General features: G+C 39.1%; 2 protein-coding genes across 3 annotated transcripts in view; one reads left to right on the top strand and one right to left on the bottom strand.

Moving 5' to 3' along the window:
• TMEM69 (transmembrane protein 69) overlaps positions 1–502 on the bottom strand; it is a 10,237-nt gene extending 9,735 nt beyond the window's left edge. Inside the window, exons 1-2 of the mRNA XM_014529210.1 lie at positions 469–502; positions 11–104 (exon numbers count right to left, since the gene is read on the bottom strand). The gene's annotated coding sequence lies outside the window, so the exon portion shown is untranslated. The remainder of the gene's footprint in view (positions 1–10; positions 105–468) is intronic.
• The window catches only part of GPBP1L1 (GC-rich promoter binding protein 1-like 1), a 44,668-nt gene that overhangs the window by 980 nt on the left and 22,825 nt on the right, over positions 1–20,863 (top strand). For both annotated transcript variants that reach the window (XM_014529209.1, XM_005881275.2), the window contains exons 2-4: positions 15,643–15,989; positions 16,478–16,673; positions 17,732–17,845. In XM_014529209.1, coding sequence (XP_014384695.1) covers positions 17,786–17,845 — 60 coding nt within the window. In that variant the 5' untranslated portion in view covers positions 15,643–15,989; positions 16,478–16,673; positions 17,732–17,785. The remainder of the gene's footprint in view (positions 1–15,642; positions 15,990–16,477; positions 16,674–17,731; positions 17,846–20,863) is intronic.

Raw genomic sequence — 20,863 nt, 5'->3', positions numbered from 1 at the left:
CAACGCTCACCTGCGGCTCTCGGGCTCCTCTCCAGGCGTCTCCGCCTGGCGGTGGAGTGACTTGGTTTACGGGTTTCCTTTTCTTCTTAGAGGAGAGCCAAGGGCTTTTTTCCAGTGAAGGAAAATAATAAGGAGGAAATAATCGTGTTAGTCAAATGCGGTGTGTGTGAGGGGGAAAAACCTTTAACCCCCAACGTTCTGGTTCTCCTTGGCAGCGGGGTGTTTTCCTTGGTTGAGCACCTACCATCACGACCCTCGGAAAAAAGCTGGTAGATCTTGAAGTATGAGGAGGATGTTTTGTGGGGGTTTTTTTGTTTTTGTTTTTTTCTGTTTTAAATCTACCTCTAACACACACAAACAGACCCCACGCCCCCGGTGAAATTCAAAAGAAACGCTGAATCTAAAATGGCTGTAGCTTGGGGAAGTGCCCTGAGCTTCGGTAACTTAAAATACGTTAAATCGTCTTACATTTTTAGTTGTTTCTCCTACGGGGACAGCTTAATCTTTTGATCTTTCGGTTGTCTTGTAAATTGATGTCTTATCTTGAAAAGGCCTCGGTAGGTGAAAACAAACGTGAGGCCAAAGAAGTTTGCTTACTCCAAAAGTTTACGTAAGAGCGGGTGCGGGGGTTGTGTGTTGTCATTGCTTATAGTTTTGAAATTGTGCCGTGGTGGTAATTTTATCTTCCAACTTTGTGCTCTGAGGTTGGTTTGTCATATTGGTTGAAATAACTTGCTCTTTGATATGATTTATTGCTTCGGAAAAAACGGAGTCCGTGGGTGGTTCATGTTTTGGTTTAGTAACGAGTCGCTCTCCGTGTCATCCCTTCCCGAGTACAGTGACGGGTGTCCTCGGGGCGCCGAGCCCTGGGGTCCGGGCCGCTGGCTTTTCCGAGGTCTTTTCTGTGTAATAACCCGAAAGGGAACCTGCGTGCTGTTAAGTTTGGGTCGTTCATTAGAGGAGTGAAGACAAGTGAAACCAAACTTCAGCCGTGGAGCGCCTGGTGGTTGTGCCCTTTTAGACAAAAGCCTGTCTTTTTGTTTGCTCTTTTTTTTTTTTTTTTTTTTTTTTTACTATAAGATCCAGAAGTATAACTGAAAACAAAAAGGCAGAGAATATAAACCAGAAACAGTTAACTTAAGTGTTTGGGAAGGTGCTTGAGTTTCGAATTGTAAACTGTCTAAACGATAATAAAATGCTAATGTGAATGAGAACTTTGGAATTAATAGTTAAATAAGCTGTCCCCCCCCCCCCCACGAGAGAGTCAGTGTCAATTTACCTTCCTACATTCTTTCAATACAAACATTTATTTTTTAGGATTTTTTGTTCTTATTTTGGTGGTTTTACAAAAAAAGAAAAACATTTAAAGTGCTTTATAGAAATTACAAGTCAGTTTGGTTTTTTTGTCATCGTTTCCTACTGGACCCCGTAAAGTTAGATGCGACCTTATTGTAATTTTTTTTTCAGGGTACTCAAATGGTTTGTATATGGTGATATATTCTTTCAATTGATGCTGGATAGTATGCTATCAGAGCTCTTGAAATTTGGCGGGGGGGGCGGGTTGTTATGAAGCCTTTTTTATTTTGAGTGATTTCAACTAGTTTTCTCTATCAGTGGCTGTTTAAAAACTTGGCTAAGGAGGGGGCACATGCAACAATTTTAATAAGTTTGGAATAGTAAGAGATCTGGGGCACATTTCTGCTTACAAATTCATTTTCAAATGCTCAGTTAAAGATAAAACACAATTCTGAATCAGACTTCAGCAGATTGCATATGTTTTATGGTTAAAATGTATACACTTAATAACAGTGATAACTCTAATGTGCCAGGAACTGACTCCTCCTTGAAGTGCTTTACATTTATTACTTTATTATTCCTATGAGGTAAATATTGTTTTACCCCTCATTTTTTAGTTGAGGAAAAAAAGCCCAGAGACTCATCCAGCTAGTATTTAAACCTATGCTATTGGAAAGATGAGAACACACAAAATTTTAAAGGATCAGCTGGAAAAGTAGTCCATAGAAAAGATAAATTTTGGTGTGTGTGTATATATGGTTTTTCAAATGGCTGGTAAAAAATTCTATGTGGTGCATAGATAATACTGCCTCAGAAATAACTATTAATCAAATTCTGAATTTTATTTCCCGCTGAAGTCTGCTCAAAACAAAACTGACTATAGTCAAACTTCAATAGTTCAATAAGCACAGCTAATCGTTTATTGTCCAAAAGTATATCTTAACTAAAGAGGTAAAATATTGCTATTGTTATGTAAATTGGATTTCTATAGGTGATTTCAAATAAATTAGGCAGATATATTTAAAGGATTCTAATAGTTATTTTCCTTTACTGAAGCAAATAATCAGCCTTTAATTGATCTTTTGGACAAATTATTTTTTATTTTATTTATTTTTTAATTCTTTTTGTTGCTTTTTTTTTCCCCAAAGAGGAAGAGGGAGGGAGGGAGGGGGGGGGGAATAGAAAGGGAAAGGGAAACAAGCAGTAGTGATGAGAGAAAATCATTGATAGGCTACCTCCTGCATGCCCCCGCCCCGATCGAACACACAACCCTGGCATGTGCCCTTGACCGGAATCAAACCCGGGACCCTTCAGTCTGAAGACTGATGCTCTATGCACCGAGCCAAAACATCTAGGGCTTTTTTCTTTTCTTTTATCTTTTTATTTTTTTGAGAGAGAGGAACATCCATTTGTTGTTTCACTTTAGTAATTGTGCATTCATTGGTTGATGCTTGTAAGTGCCCTGACTTGGGATTGAACCCACAACCTTGGTGTATCGGAATGATGCTCTAACCAACTGAGCTAACCAGACAGGGCTATTTTTCATTTTTTAGACAGAACAGGTCAATTATTCTCCTTTTTAAGAAATGCAGAAGCACATGACTTGGGGTGGTGAACACAGTGCAATATGCAGATGATGTATTAGAGAATTGTACACCTTAAACCTATGTAATTAACAAATGTAATCCCAATAAATTTAAAAAAAAAGAAGAAGTAGTAGTACTGCAAGAGGGTGAACTATGTATGGTGCCAGTATCAGCATGCTGGGTGCTAGGAATACCTAGATGACCTTAAAACATTTCCTGCCACCAAAGAACTTGGTGGTATAACAAATAAACACAAAAATATTCATAGTTTAACAACATAGCTGTCTTTCAAGTTGATTTTTTTTTTATATTTTATTGATTTTTTCACAGAGAGGAAGGGAGAGGGATAGAGAGTTAGAAACATCGATGAGAGGGAAACATTGATCAGCTGCCTCCTGCACACCCCCTACTGGGTATATGCCCTTGACCGGAATTGAACCTGGGACCTTTGAGTCCGCAGGCCAACGCTCTATCTACTGAGCCAAACCGGTCAGGGCTCAAGTTGATTTTTTAACATATTAATTAAATTTACCTTCCTTTTCTTTCTTTTTTAAATACATTTTTTTTTTTTTTCAGAGAGGAAGGGAAAGGGAGAGAGAGAGAGAAACATCAATAATGAGAGAGAATCATTGATCGGCTGCCTCCTGCATGCAGCCTACTGGGGATCGAGCCAGCAACCTGGGCATGTGCCCTTAACTGGAATCAAACCCAGGACTCTTCAGTCCGCAGGCCATTACTCTATCCGCTGAGCCAAACCAGTTAGGGCTACCTTCCTTTTCTGTGATAAAACCATTTTGCCTTATATTAACCAGACATCAGGCTAAAGAATCACCAGCATAAACAAAATTTTAGTGCACATTTCTGAGCAGTAGGTCTATTTATGTGGAATAAGTTTTGTTTGTTTTCAAAATTTTTTTTAATTAATTTAAGTTTGGCTATACTTTAAATTTAGATTGCAAACTCTGGTTTCTGCTCATTATAAGTTTAAATTTTATTATGTAAAATATTCCTTTTTGAATTATTGCTATTCTTAAAGTTTATATTTATAAGTATCTTGAAAAGTTGGTTTGGGTGCTCTTTAGCTAGTTAATTAAAAGGTAGAGCTATTCCAGTGTTTCTGCTATGTGTTTATGAATTATTAGCTCGACTTTTTAATTAGTCTCTGCAGGTATGATGGGAAGGGTAGTGAGAACCATTATTGTGGGTTTCATAAGCTAAAGCCTATAATATAGTCCAATATATAATCTCTCTATTCCTTAACTATGTATGGTGCCCTTCTCTTCTACAAGTGAGTGTACAGAGGTTCTGAGAAGTTAAATAAATAATTGATATGACATAAGGAGAGATGGGTATTCAGGGAGTTTTATCTGATTCCAAAGAGCTGTTTCCACTACATCATGTAGACAGATAGTATGATATAGTAATTAAGGGTACCAACTTTATAGCCTGAGTTTGAATCTCAGCATTGTCACTTGATAGCTTTATGACTTGGGGAGAGTTTTAGGTAAGGTTTCTGTGCCTGTTTCTTCCTCTGTTAAATGGGGAAAGTGGTACCTTCTCATAGGGTTATTGAGGTTAACAAATAAAATATCTGTAGAGTTCTTAAAACAATGCCTGACAATAGCAAGCACTTCATAATTGTTAAATATAAATTGTCTGAAATTATCTTTAATGTACATCCATTTACCAATGGAGTGAAATCAGAACAGATCATTGCACATGGAGTTTTTTGCTCTGTTTTTCTTTCTTAGATTCAATGTTTCTGTTGACTTTCCTAGTTTTTGTTTGTTTGTTTTTTGTTTTTAAGCAGAACCCAGGCCCTACACACTGTAATTGACTGATTTTCTTTCAAGCCTCTTAATTTGTATGTTTCTTCTCTTTTTCTCTGCACTTTGTTGAAGAAACCAGGTCATTTGTCTTGCAGAGTTTCCCATATTCTAGATTTTCTTGATTTCCTGTAAATTGGTAGTTAGATGTAGAAGCTTAGATTGAGATTGATTTTGGGGGAAGGGGAGTCAGGAGGCTAACTTCATAGGTGATTCTGTGCTTTTTGGGAATTCCCTTCCGACCTCGTTGAATATTAACTTTTCAGATAGTTTGTTTCCTGTCCTTTTTTTCTTTCTAGTATATATTTATCGTATTATAAAAATTGAGCTAAGTATGCTGGGTTTGCAGTGGTTTTGTATTCTGGTTTTGGGTACTAGTGAGTAGTTTTCTCAGCGTATTTGGTCTGAAATTTTCTCTTCCCCCTATTGTTTTATTCTCACCATCTATTAAACATTTTATTCTTAACACTGATTGAATACACACTTTTGGCACGTACTTTTCTTTTCTTTCCCTCAGGGGAAAACATCCTGGCAACTATTTTTAACACTACATATATTCACTCATTTAATCATCAACTTTCCAACAACCTCGAAATTATAAATAAGGATTTGAAGCAAAAAGAAGTTGAAGTAACTTGTTAGCCCAAAGTTGTACAGCTAGTAAATGACCGAGCCAGCTAGATCCAGAGTCTGCTCTTCTAACTTAAAAGTAATGTTTGGGTGGGAAGCAAAGTTTATTATTGAGAAGAGAAAACACTTGAAGTAAAAATGTATGTCTTCTGATATAGTAGTCACTACTATTAAATCTCAGTTATAAAAACGATAGTTTTTTTAATGTGACAAATAGACTATTTACTAACATACATAGGGAATTTGGAGCCTTTCAGGGCCAGTGTAGGTGCAAATATTTGATAAAAGTTACTATTAAATAACCTGTTTGTAGTGTAGTTGATAACTTTTGGGACAAATGCTAGTAAAACAGTTTTGCTGGTTCTAAACCCTTAGTTTCGGATACTTGCATAAATACATAGTTATCTAAATCTTATAGCCAGAATTTAATGTGTCAGATTGCATTAGATAGTAAATTTACATATGTATCATATTACTAGTATTCTTATTGGAACTGTTGTGATTTCAGTGAATTCTATTTCTATAATAAGTGTTTAAGTATGGTTGCAGCAAGTATTTGTGACTTTGAAAGACAAAATATTGGAAAGGAGATTAAACACCTGAGAAAGGTTATAAATTTTAGGTTTTAAAATTTTTCTTTGTAAAATTACTTTCAGGAAATGTTTTTTGGAATATGAAGCAGAAGAAAATACACATTAAAGTTTATTACTAATGGGAAGACTGGAAAAATTCTTGTGCTGTACATTATACTAATGGGGCTTTAAAGCGATCCTTGGTTGTTCCATTTATCTGTTTATCATTTTAACCCCTTTCCAGTGTTGTATTTTTGTGACTCTTAGAGAGGAAATTGGAAAGGCTGTGTGCCTATAACTTGTATGTATACACACATACACATATCTTATACGTACACTTTCTGTCCTGGACCCCTGGTAGCTATGCCACTCAAATATACTTGACTGAGGACTGGATAGGTGCAAAGAAGCAAGGACAATTTAGAATCCATTCCATTGGCTGGTGGCAGTGGCAGTTTTAGTGGAGCAGTTTCCTGAGGCTCTTCCTGTGGTGTGATCTTGGTTGGTGGTCTTGACTAAGCTTTACTTGGCTTCTGCATGTTTGCCATGTTAAGGAGGCTCTCATTCATTCTCTGAACTCTCTATATCTGATAAATTCCTTTTCTGGCTTAATCTACCTAAATACGGTTGGTTTCTTTCAACCAAGGACCCTAATTTTTTTAATTGTCAATTTGCTCCTTCCAGAAGATTTTGTTTGTTACTGCCTCTATTTAAATAGGGTCATTTCCTAACTAAGTGAAAAACTTCCATGAATGTCTTTTTAAAAGGTAATCTTTTAAAAAGAATTTTCCCTTTTATCTACTCCCAATTCTTTTTTATCTTATTTTTATTTTAGAGGAAGGCAGAGAGATAGAAACATTAGTGATGAGAGAGAACCACTGATTGGCTGCCTCCTGCATGCCCCCTGCTGGGAATCGAGCCCGCAACCTGGGCATGTGCCCTTGACCGGAATTGAACCTGGGACCCTTCAGTCCACAGGCTGACGCTCTATCCACTGAGCCAAACCGGCTATGGCATAAACTTTTTGAAAATAGATTTTTCATTGATTTCCGAGAGGGAAAGGGGGGGTGGGTGGGCAGAGAGGCATCAGTGATGAGAGAGGAGAATCATTGACTGGCTACCCCCTGCACACTCCCTACTGGGGATTGAGCCCACAACCCAGGCATGTGCCCTTGACCGGAATCAAACCTGGAACCTTTCAGTCCCCAGGCCGACTGCTCTGTATCTACTCCCAATTCTTAAAAGCAGTAGTTCTCAACCTTTAAAAATTTGTTTGGAGAAAGGCCTGGGTATTTTGTCTTGTGTTGTGTTCATGTATGATTAAGATTGGTGGATCATAGAGGTTTCACAGCTTCAACTTTATATTTGCCAAACTGTTTTCTAAAGTGGTTATACAGGTTTACACTTCCACCCACAATATATGAGAATTCCTTGTTGTTTTACATCTTTATCAATACTTGATAGTTGCAGAAGTTTTTGCCAGGTTAATAGGTTTGAAATAGTCTCTCATGATTTGACTGAGGTTTTAAAAGTAGAAATTTGTGAGTGATTCAAGGTAATGTTTTCTGTAGTGCTTTATATTATTGCAGAGCACTTGCATATCACATACATATCTCTTGTGGACAGGGTAATACATAAAATTTCCAGTTATATTTTTTGACAAATAGGTTTGTTGTCATCAAGTTTGTACTAGAAACAGATTTTTCTGTTGTTTATTGGAACCCAAATATATGATAGCAGGTTTCACTTCTCAATATTGATAACTATGATATTAAGTATTTTCTTAATGGGAAAATGCTATAGTGAAAAAAAATCTTAAAGGTGTCTTATGTGCCCTTTTGGTTCATTCCTGCTCACATTTCATGTCCTTTATGAATTCTTAAATAAGGATTTTTCTCCTCTGAAATGAAAATAAATACTAAAGTAGAAAACGACTTTCTACTTTTTTTTTCCCCAAAATATATTTTATTGATTTTTTTACAGAGAGGAAGGGAGAGGGATAGAGAGTTAGAAACATTGATGAGAGAGAAACATCGATCAGCTGCCTCCTGCACACCCCCTACTGGGGATGTGCCTGCAACCAAGGTACATGCCCTTGACCGGAATCGAACCCGGGACTCTTCAGTCCCCAGGCCGACGCTCTATCCAGTGAGCCAAACCGGCTAGGGCGACTTTCTACTTTTTTGTGCTGAAGTATCAAATATGAGGATTTAAAAAATTACATAATGTGCTCTGGCCAGCATTGCTCAGTGGTTAGAGTGTCGGCCTGCACACCAGAGGGTTGCAGGTTCCATTTCCGCTCAAGAGCATGTACTTGGGTTGCAGGTCTGATCCATGCCCTCAGTCTGGGTGTGTGCAGGAGTCAACCAATCAATGTGTCTCTCTCACATCACACTCTCTCCCCCATCACTTTTCCCCTCCTTGCTTGTCCGGTGGGGATTTAAAAAAAATTTTTTTAAATAAAAATTAAGCAACAGGCTTACCAGTAACCCTGGTGTTTTCCTTATTGAGGACTTAGGAGGGAAGCAGATATACAGACAGTTAGGAAATGAGTATAGAGTCTTGTAGGGTTATTCAGTCTTTTAGAGGAAGTGAAAGTGTTAAAGACATCCTGTCTATCTAATAAAAGACAAAAAGGGTAATTGACCGTACCTTTGCTACACTTCCCATTGGCTAATCAGGGCAATATGCAAATTAACCGCCAACAAAGATGGTGGTTAATTTGCATACGTAGGCTCCAAGCGGTGGAGCGAAGCCAAACGGCCCTGAAGCCAGCTGAGCAGCGAGGCCTCACGGTCCCAGGATCAGCGGAGCCGGGAGTCCTCATGGTCCCGGCGCCAAGCAGAGCCGCGAGGCCTCAAGCCCCAGGATCGGTGGAGCCGAGAGGCCTGCGGGGGGCGGGGGGGCACTCTGGCCGGAGCCCAGCCAGAGTGAAGGCCTGGGTCCCGGGTGCCAGAGGAAAACTGGTGCCAGCAGCCAAGGGAAGGGAAGGCCTATTGCACGAATCTCTTCGTGCAACAGGCCTCTAGTTTAAACATAAGTAGTATTCTCAGTTCATGAGATTTGAAAAGGAAATATTAGGACGAGTGAATATCTGAAAATAGGCAGGAGTTACTGTTTTGGGCTCTGCAGTTGAAGGAATGTTCAAAGAGCTCTTAAGAACAGGAAGATAAAGGAGCTACTAATTGATGTAATTGTCAACATCTCTTAAATTATTATGTAACAGTCATCCTGTGTATACTAAGATTATCTCATTTGCTATTAACCCCTATCAAGTGATTCCCATTTGTAGGGGAGATATAATATGTAAACAAGTAAAAGTAATGCATGATGGATGCTTGAGTATAGATATGTGCATGATATAATGCTTCATGAAGCAGGAATTTAAGTCACCCACTTAGAGGTGAGAACTGATGGCTTGAAAGTGAATGAGAGAGTGAAGAGATTCCAAAGAAACAAGAAAAAATGCTGCATCAGAGCTTTTGAGTAGCTGTTATATTGACAGAGCAAAAGAAAACGTGGGAAAAGAAGTAATCACAGGGTCGGGAGAGGATCAGGATATCATAATGCAGTCCATTCACACTGCTCTCTGACAAAGACTTCCCCAGCCCTTCTTGAATATTATCAATGTAAGGGTGACAGTTTTTCTTTTTTTTTTTTTAATATGACGTATCCTTTTTCTAACATTCTACTTATCCAAATAAAATTGGCAACCAGTATCACTGAAACATTTTGAAATTTTATAGCTTGGTGCAATCCAAATCTGAAAACTGTAGTCTTAACGATACAGTGTCATAGAAACCAAGAGAAGGGATTTTAAGATGGGATTGGCCCAGGAACATGTAAACAGTATAAGCCATTGAGGGTGGTGAGTCACAAGTTTCTGACCTTTGAGAGTGTATTGGTCAGGGTGTTTTGTTGTAGATAGATGTTTAAAAGCATGGTTTTGTGTTTTTCTTCAACCACTGACAACTTTCATGGGTAATAGAACAGAGTAACCAAGATTTGGGTTTTACTGGGATTGGAGTTTGGGAGTTGGATACAGGTTTCAAGAGAAGAGCCAGTGCGTTCAGGGAGTACATAATGATGGACTAGGTCAGTGGTCGGCAAACTGCGGCCCTTTGAGTGTGGCTCTTCCTAAGCCTTAGGAGTACCCTAATTAAGTTAATAACAATGTACCTACCTATATAGTTTAAGTTTAAAAAATTTGGCTCTCAAAAGAAATTTCAATCGTTGTACTGTTGATATTTGGCTCTGTTGACTAATGAGTTTGCCGACCACTGGACTAGGTAATTTAAACTACAGAACTATGCTAACTGGTCTCACTTTAAATTCATGATAACTTACAAATGTGGGCCCTTACTGTGCTGGGAAACTAGTGTATTTAGTTCATTCACTCTCCAGTTCTCATTTCATACCCTAACTCTTCTCAAACTTGCTCCTTCCCATTCTGAGGACTTTGTTTCTACTTCATTGAGAAGATAGTTGCAATCAGAATAGACAGTCTAAGCCAGTGATGGCGAACCTATGACACGCGTGTCAGAGGTGACACACGAACTCATTTTTTTTGGTTGATTTTTCTTTGTTAAATGGCATTTAAATATATAAAATAAATATCAAAAATGTAAGTCTTTGTTTTACTATGGTTGCAAATATCAAAAAATTTCTATATGTGACACGGCACCAGAGTTAAGTTAGGGTTTTTCAAAATGCTGACACGCCGAGCTCAAAAGGTTCGCCATCACTGGTCTAAGCTCTCATTGTAGTAGTACTCAGGTATTCAGCCTTCCCTCTACTATTACTGTAAATAACAAAGCCATTGAAGGCCAATCTCTGGCATATCAGATCCCACTCTTCACCTACTCAAGGGCATTGTTTTCAGCTTCATCAACTACATCAGGTTTTTCTTCTTTACTAGGTCATTCCCATCAATGTACCAAAAAAAAACTTCTTTGATCTTCTAGCTGCTACCCTATTTCATTGTTCTACAACACTCAAAGGAGTGTTGCAATCTACAGTCCCTTAGAACCCAGTCAAATCAGGCTTTCACGCGGCCCTATGCAGCATAGTCACTGGTAATGTACATGCTGCTAAATCCAGTGGTCAGTTCTCAGTCTTCCATCATTTAATAGCATTTGATATAGTTGATCATTCCTACTTTCTTGAAATACACTTCTGCTGAACTTCTTTCTGGGTCCCCATACTCTTTTGGTTTTCTCCTCAATGGTCCCAAATTTTAAAGTTTTACTTTGTGGCTATTGTGACTAAAGCTGCTATGAATATTCACTTACAAGATGATTAAAAATTAGACACTGTGTACTTTTTTATTTTCCCATAGGTTATTTTTTGTACTCTATATTATAGCCAAAGCCCCAGTGGTGTTATAGAGGTAACTTGAATTACTGTATATATGTGGGAGGGAAGTAATTTGGTATGGATTGAGGAATAAATAGGGGAGTGAGAAAATGAAAACACTAAGTGTACTCTGCTCTCTATAGAAGTTTTGTTAAGAAAGACTAAAGGAAAATGAGCATAAATACCTAAAGGGAATACAGACTCGATGAGAGATGGGTGTGGTTTTTGTTAGTTGAATAAAACCAGAGTAAATAGAGGTTGTAGGTACCAGTAGTCGTAGATGTGGACTGTGGAGAAAATGAGAACGATTGAGATCAAAATACACACAAGGTAGAGTGGTAAAGGAAACCTAAGGTAGAGAAGATTGAGATAAGGCACTTGTCAGGGATAGTCTGTACTAGCAGTATAAGTTTAATTATAAAGTGTAAAATTAGGCCATGTTGTGAAGTACCTCATAGATTGACGGGGTGAATATGAAATGCCCAATAAGTCATAGGTTTTGAAAAGGTTGATCATCACCCTGCCGGTGTGGCTCAGTGGTTGAGCCTTGACCTATGAACCAGGAAGTCATTCGATTCCATCAGGGCACATGCCCGGTTTGGGGGGCTCAATCCCCAGTAGGGGGTGTGCAATAGGTGGCAGATTGGTGATTCTCATTGATGTTTCTATCTCTCCCTCTCCCTCTCCCTGAAATAAAAAGAAAACAAAAGGTTGATTATTAGTCAAATAGTTATGAATGGTTGGATCTAGTATTTAGATCAGGGGTGGGCAAACTTTTTGACTCGAGGGCCACAATGGGTTCTTAAACTGGATCGGAGGGCCGGAACAAAAGCATGGATGGAGTGTTTGTGTGAACTAATATAAATTCAAAGTAAACATCATTACATAAAAGGGTACGATTTTTTTTTTTTTTTTTTTAGTTTTTTTCATTTCGGGCCGGATCCGGCCCACGGGCCGTAGTTTGCCCACGGCTGATTTAGATACAGGTGATTTTGTTATATTGCAGGGAGAAAGCAAAAGCCCTTGGATAAAACTTGAAAAAGAATGAAGTAGATACAGCATTGCTTACATTTAATATTGAATGTTTTTATTGACATCCAAGAGATTTATTATAATTATTTAATTGTGGCAGAATACACATAATATAAGATTTACCATCATAACCATTTTAAACTGTACCATTTGGTCACATTAAGTACCTTGACAATGTTTTGCAATCACCGCCACTATCTAGTTCCAGAATTTTTTCATTATCCCAGACATAAACCTCATATGCATTAAGCATTCAGACTTCCTTTCCCCTAGTCCCTGGTAACTGCTCATCTGTGTTCTGTCGCTGTGGATTGGATATTTCATATAAATGGAGTCATATAGTAATATTTGTCATTTTGTGTATCTAGCTGCTTTCACTTAGCATAATGTTTTCAAGGTTTATCCATGTGGTAGCATGTATCAGAACTTTATTCCTTTTTATAGCTGAACAATATTCTATTGTATGGATGTATGACATTTTGTTTATGTATTCATCAGTTGATGGATATATGAATGGGTTGTTTTACTTTGTGGCTATTGTGACTAAAGCTGCTATGAACATTCACTTAAAAAATTTTTGTATGGACAGATGTTTTCATTTCTCTTGGATATATACTTAGGAGTGGAAATGTTAGGTCATATGGTAGCTCTATAACTTTGTGAGGAATCACCAAATATTTTCCACAGCAGCTGCACCATTTTATATTTCTACCAATGATGTAGAGGGTTCCAATTTTTCTGCATCCTTGCTTTATTATAATTTATTAAACCTTTGAATCTTTTCTACTTGGAAGGCATCATGCTAGATGTCCTGTGAGTTTCAAAGAAGGACATTCTACAAGCAACAAATTTTTGGCCTGCTGCTGGGAGTTAAGATCAACATTTGTAACTCTGAAGAAGCAAGTGTTAAGTGCATTAGAAGGCACAATTAAAGTACTTAAGCAAAAGCCACTTCATTTAGTCTGCCTTTAAAAATGGTTACAGCCCCAAAAGACATCACCAAAGGACTTTATAATATATTATAAAAAGTGCCCTGACCAGTGTGGCTCGGTTGGAGCACATCATCCAGTGCACCAGAAGGTCATGAATTCAATTCTTTCTATCATCTAGATTATTAGGTCAGTTTGTTTTTTAGTCTTTTTTTTTTTAAATATCTATTTCTATTGATTTTAGAGAAGAAGAGGGAGGGAGAGAGGTATAGAAACATCAGTGATGGGAGCTAATCATTGATGGGCTGCCTCCTGCATGCACCCCTCTAGAGACCGAGCCCAAAACCCTGAATTATGCCCTGACCAGGACTCGGATCCATGACCTTCTAGTTCATAAGTCAACGCTCAACCACTGAACCACGCCGGCTGGGCTGTTTTTAGTCTTCTTAAACAGTGTTTTTAAAACTTATTTTCTATTAAGTGCTGCCCTAGCTGTAATATTGCAAATTTATTGTGTTTTTTTGTTGCTCTGTTTATTTTGAAATTTTCTTTACCATTGCCTCCTGTCTCACACAGTAAGCAATCTGACACCCATGCTTCCTAATATTTTTACTTTTTGATTAATTCCCAATATATGACCAACTTCCTGTTATCACATTCTCCCTTGAAAGTATTCCTTTCTCACCACACCCAAGTTGGAACACCTGTGAAGGCACCTTGCTGCATGGAAGCCCTCAGTTAGCTTGGCCTTATCCCTGTGCCAGGATGCCCTTCTCATTCCACTCAGGCTCCCACTCTGCATTGAGCTGCCCTCCTACTGGGACACTTGCTTGTGTTGCCTAATGGGTTCTGACATCCTGCACTGTGCCGCTACTTTACACACACACATTTCTCCATTCTCCACCCCACATGGACACCCTTCACATCTGGTTAGGCCCCAGCACCCTGCTCTGGGTCTCTGTAGCACCTCCTCTGCCACCAACAGATCCTTAACTTGCTTGACCCCACCTAATGGCTTTGGACAGGATTTCATTAGGAAGGAGAAGGAGAGGGAACTGCAAGAGAAAGTCATTTTCTAATTTTTCAATGTGATTAGAGAACATGGGTGTTTTATTCTTTGGAACTAATTGAAACAACTAGTGTAAGGTCAGTTTTTATGACTATTCCATTTTTTTAAAATATATTTTATTGATTTTTTACAGAGAGGAAGGGAGAGGGATAGAGAGTTAGAAACATCGATCAGCTGCCTCCTGCACACCTCCTACTGGCGATGTGCCCGCAACCAAGGCACATGCCCTTGACTGGAATCGAACCTGGGACCTTTCAATCCGCAGGCTGACGCTCTGTCCACTGAGCCAGACCGGTTAGGGCTATTCCATTTTTGCTGAAGGACTAGATATACTCTGGATGATTGATATATATGTATGTTTACATGTATATGTGTTTCAACTTATAAAATACATTATTCAAATCATTTACCCAACTTCATATATGCTTATTCTATTACTACTCTTTAAGTATTACAAGTATATAAAAAAGTGTAGAGAACAAGTGGATAGTCATGTACACATCACTCAACTTAAGAAATAATGTATTATAGATAAAATTGAACCCCCCACCCCATGATCTTTTTTATTTCTTTCCCTTTATTTTCCCATGGAGGTATTTACTAGCCTGAATAATTAGATAGATGATGACTGTGGTAATAAATGAGCAAGTTCTATGGCTCTTCGACCATTTATTTATAGCAAGCTGTTCTATGTATAAATCTAACACTTTAATTTGCATTTCCTTTTTTTTTTTTTAATTGACCTAAAGAGAGGAGTAGGGGGAGGGAGAAACAGACATGCAGGCATCAATGAGAAAGAGAAACATCAATCGGTTGCCTCCCTCATGCACCTTGACTAGGAATTGAACTGCAACCTGGGTATGTGCCCTGACTGGAAATCAAACCCAGGGCATAATTAGCATTTCTGAATTCCTTTGATAGCTAATTGGATTAATGGTTATATAAAAAAGCGAGCTCTTGCTTTGGCCGGATGATTCATTTGATTGGGACAAGGTTGTGGGTTTGATTCCCGATCAGGGCACATACGGGAGACAACTGATCGATGTTTCTCACATCCATGTTTCTTTCTCTCCTTCCTCTCTCTCTAAAATGATTGAAAACATATCCTCGGGTGAAGATTTTTTAAAAAGCAGACTCTCTTCAGGTGGCTTTTCTAAAATTCTTAGAATTATAACCAGCTTATTATGTTGTTGCTATAGGTGGTGACACATTAATGTCTAAATCAGACTTAAGAGTTTTGACTCCTAAGGACCTTTATTTGATTGAACATTTGATTGTCTCATTTTAGCAATTATATATAATAATGATTTCACCTTGTGATAATGTTATTTTGTGTTTTTTTTATAGTGTTAGATTCCTGTGGCCTTTTAAATTATTGAATAATGATGGATATGGATCCAAAATAATAAATGACTTCTCTACTGAAACAATAGAAGATTCTTCACATCACCTTCCAGTAGCTCAATTTCAGTCTTCAGGAAAGGGCAAAACAAGTGAAATACAGAAAACTGCAGAGAAGAAAACCTCACTTTGGAACTGTCTTTCTCCTTGACTACTCCTTAACCCCCATCTTTCTACTTGTTTCAATTTTGCTGTGAGTTTATAAATAGTGAAGACCAAAGAAATAGAAGATACATTTGGGAGCTTTATACCAAGAAATTTGCCTTGAAAGCTGCTATTCTTTGGAGGGAAAAGTATATCAAGTTCCTGTCTAATTTTTTTTCAAACAAGATTTCTTATATCCTTAGATTTTGAAGAATAAAACAAATATAAATACATATCTGCACACTATTTTTAGCAGCTGTGTAAGAATAATGAGATTTGTAAATTAAGGGCTTTTCATGTGGATGTTTTGCCACTGGAGTTGAATGCTCAGAAGACCTTTTATAGCTCTTTAATATTATATTTTTTATCTGTCACTTAGATGACATTATTTGCCCTTGCAAGTCCACCTATCTTTCTAGTTATGCCCTTGTTATGAACAGTGTTTGTACTCACTGTGCAAATATCCATGTATTATCTATTTAAACAACATCATAGAGCCATCACTCAAGGAAGTTGAATGAGGTGAATATAGACATAGGTCTTTCCCCTTCCCCCATTTTTAAATGTAACAAATACTTTCTTTATCTTCCCCTTCTCCTTTCCCCTCCCCCCTCTTCCCTTTTGGAAACTGTGTCAGGAACTAGGTAGTTTAAGATGAGCAATTGAGGGGACTGAGAGAGTGATCCACACAGAGCCTGGCTTCTTTGTGCTTCATCATAAGGTGTGCTGCTGGTCAGCCTTATTAAGCACCCTTCTAACGAGAACCTCGTGGGAAATCCAGCTGGCAGACTCAAGGAGTTCAGGAAACAGGACCACAGAGGTTACACTCTGGGGTAAATATTCTCCTATGTCTAACTTGGGAAGAAGACTGTATGTATATGTATCGTGGAAGATATACTGCTTTCTGGTGTATTTGATTTTGGAAAATATCAGTAGGGTGATTTGGAGACAATAATGGATCTTTCAGGAAAAACTGATGATAGTTGTGTTTGAGGAAATTAAAATGTGAACTAAATAAAACTCTTGAAAGGTTGTATCTTCCTTCTCTAGGAAGATTTTTTTACTGCCTTTTTTTTCCCTACTGGTTTTGCCAAAAGTTACCAAAAGGAGATTAATCTCTTTTTATAAGTATCTGTAATTTTGAGTAAATGTTTATTCTTTTTTAAAAATATATATTTTTATTGATTTCAGAGAAGAAGGGAGAGGGAGAGAGAGAGAAACATCAATGATGAGAGAGAATCACTGATTCTTTGCCTCCTGCACACCCCCAACCCGGGCATGTGCCCCTGACCAGATCAAACCCGGGACCCTTCAGTCCACAGGCCGATGCTCTATCCTCTGAGCCAAACCAGCCAGGGCTAAATGTTTATTCTTTTTTTTTTTTTTTTAATATATTTTATTGATTTTTTACAGAGAGGAAGGGAGAGAGATAGAGAGTTAGAAACATCGATGAGAGAGAAACATCGATCAGCTGCCTCCTGCACATCTCCTACTGGGGATGTGCCCACAACCCAGGTACATGCCCTTAACCGGAATCGAACCTGGGACCTTTCGGTCCGAAGGCCGACGCTCTATCCACTGAGCCAAACCGGTTTCGGCTAAATGTTTATTCTTAAGGTTCTTCTGCTATAACTCAAGAATTCATTAGCTTCTTTCATATAACCTTCCAGGTCTAGGTCACTTTTTGTATGTGTGTTTTTCATGGATATATATTCACAGACCATTTCTTTGTTTAAAACTTCTCTGAAGTATGGATTCTGATTAGTAATCTAGACAGACTCAGAGGGCAGGTCTTTCTGTAAAGAGCAGGATCTTAAGTAATCACAAACTCCTTTACACATTAGTATCAAGATCTTGCAAGCATAAATAATGAGAGTTTTCTCATTTTCAGATCCTGGCCATGAGGTTGATGCCTCACCTTGCTGAAAAGAGACACTGGACCTAAATGGCGCAGCATGACTTTGTTCCTGCTTGGCTAAATTTTTCAACACCACAGGCAGTTAAGGTACTGGTCCATTCCTATAGTAACTACCCAAATACCAGGGTTTTTTTCATGCCCAACTTGGATATGGCTTTGGTTTTATAGTCTAGGTGTTTTTGGATTTTCGGCTTTGCCAGAGGATTTCAAATATGTTTTCACAGACTAATTACCTTTGTTCTATTTTATATTTATGATAGATAGATAGATAGATAGATAGATAGATAGGTAGATAGATAGATTTCAGAGAGGAAGGAAGAGGGAGAGAAGATAGAAACATCAATGATGAGAGTATCATTGATTGGCTGCCTCCTGCACACCCTGCCCCCCCTACTGGGGATAGAGCCTGCAACCCAGGGATGTGCCCTCACCCGGAATCGAACAGTGACCTCCTGGTTCATGGGTAGATGCTCAACCACTGAGCCACACCAGCTGGGCAAATTTCAATATTTTTAATAAAGCTACAGTAAGCAAAGTTGTGTGGTATTGGCATAAGGATGGGCATATTAAAGCAATGGAATCGAATAGAGAATTCAAAAATAGTCCTAAATATGTAGCCAGTTGATTTTTTACTAAAGTGCCAAGGTAATTTAACGCAGAAATTAAAAACCATAAAACTTCTAGAAAAAGAATAGGAGAAAAATTGTTGTAACCCACTATAGTGGTTAAAATAAAAAAGACTGGGTTCATGGATATTGGTGAAAATATTAATAAATTAGAGTAAAAATGTCTATGCCCCAACCTGTAGTTTTCCTATAAGCCCTTGTCAAATATATCTATACTTCAAATGGCTTTTTAGACTTTGGTCTCTATCATTTGAGATTAAAGAATGTCATAGGATAAAATTATTTGGAATAGGAAGGGACATTACAGTTCATTTGTAAAATTGTTTCATAAACTGCTTTCTTTTTTGTGTGACTTCAAAGACTAATTCTTCCTGACTTCCTTACTCATGTGTAAGTGATTAAAATGAGGATGATGCCAAATTATAGTACTGTTATAAGTATTAAGTAGTGTTTGAAAATAAGTCTTTTATAAAACTACTAGAGGCCCGGCGCACGAAATTTGTGCGCGGGTACGGTCCCTAGGCCTGGCCTGCAATCAGGGCCATCTTCACCAGCTGCCTGAAGCCGGCCCCACCCCCCACTGCCACCCACCCCAGTTCCCGTTTGCCATCGGGCAATAGGAGCCTGACAGCCTTGGGAAGGGACCGAAAGGTTAGCCATTCCCGCTTGATCGCCGGCCCCACCCTCTCTGTGGGTCACCCTCTGTGTGTGGGGAAACTGGCAGGGCGGGGGCCTTGGCCTAACACTACCTGCATCCCCCACCACCCATCCTCGGTTCCCCGTTTGCCATCGAACGATCAGAGCCTGCTGGCCAGGGAAAGGAACCAAGAGGTGATCAGTGCACCTCATAGTGACTGGTCAAGCGGTCATTCTGTTCGGTCTTCTGTTAGGGTCATTTTGCATATTGCCCTTTTATTATATAGGATGATTAAAAACTTTGTGTCATTGTTAGTGTCCTACAAAGGTGGGCATTAAACCACTCGTCCAGTCTGAAATAATTTATAGAAATAATCTCTTTAGAATTTTTTTAAGGAAACATCTTTTTTTTTTAATATATATTTTATTGATTTTTTACAGAGAGGAATGGAGAGGGATAGAGAGTTAGAAACATTGATGAGAGAGAAACATCGATCAGCTGCCTCTTGCACACCCCCTCCTGGGGATGTGCCCGCAACCAAGGTACATGCCCTTGACTAGAATAGAACCCAGGACCCTTCAGTCCACAGTCTGACGCTCTATCCACTGAGCCAAACCGGTTAGGGCTTAAGGAAACATCTTAATTTTTCTTTCCTATTGCGAGATTAACTTAATATTTTTAAGTGTGGAGTTTTGGGACTTATTCTTTCTGGCAAGGTTGTTTTGTGTTTTGTTTTTAAATAGATCTTTATTTTCAGAGAGGAAGGGAGAGAGAGAGTTAAAACATCAATGATGAGAGAGAATCATTGATCGGCTGCCTCCTGCATGCCCCACACTGGGAATCAAGCCCGAAACCTGGGCATGTGCCCTGACTGGGAATCAAACAGGGACCTTCTGGTTCATAGGTTGATACTCAACCACTAAGCTACACTGGCTGTGCCTGGCAGGGTTTTTTGTGATTAATTGAAGTAGCTGCCTTTTCTTTCCTTCTGGGATAGTGTAAATGAGTTAATGATTGAATATGTAACCTAGGCCCTCTCTTGACTCAGAGGCCTTGTGGTACCCTTATTATGGCCTATCTATAATGATAAAAGCATAATATGCTAATTAGACCGGACATCCTTCCAGGGGAAGCCAGAGCTTCGAGGGAAGTCCAGGTCCCAGGTGCCTGCTGGTGGCTGGAGCGAAGCCTGGGTCCCGGGTGCCAGAGGGAAGCTGGTGCCGGCAGCTGGGGGAAGGAAGGCCTACTTTTGCACGAATTTCATGCGTCAGGCCTTTAGTCTATATATATAAAAGGCTAATATGCTAAGTGTCTCACTGTCCTACTGGTCACTATGATGCACACTGACCACCATGGGGCAGACGCTCAACGCAGGCACTGCTGTGACGCGCCCCAAGAAATGGCACTGCGGACCTGGTGTCCACAAAACAACACTCGGCTTCCCCCAAGTGGGACACAGGCCCCGCCACCACCCGGAGCAACAGCCCACCAAATTGCAGCCAACGTTGCCGAGACCACATGGCGCAAAATGCGGCCCCCAGCCCAGCCCGGAAACGGTGGCTATGGGCGCCGGGTAATGACATCACGTAGCAACACCTGGCTTCCTCTCCCTAGCGATGACTAGCCTCCATCCAGTTTCTTCAGTCGAGTAACACAACTTGCTTTATAGCCAGCTGCAAACATTTCACACTTTAACCAAATGTCTATGAAGCCTTTTCCCGTGCTTCATCTCATTTGATTCTCACAGAAGTCCTGGAGTAGGTAGATGGGAGACTCAGTGGAATCCTATTTTCTTTTCATCAGCCAGAAAATGGAGATTTAGAAAGCTTAGAAACTTGACCC

This window comes from Myotis brandtii, unplaced genomic scaffold, assembly GCF_000412655.1.
Source record: "Myotis brandtii unplaced genomic scaffold, ASM41265v1 scaffold674, whole genome shotgun sequence".
Classification (NCBI taxonomy): Eukaryota; Metazoa; Chordata; class Mammalia; order Chiroptera; family Vespertilionidae; genus Myotis; species Myotis brandtii.
The sequence above is the reverse complement of the archived record's forward strand: the minus strand, read 5'-3'. Positions and strand labels throughout refer to the sequence as shown.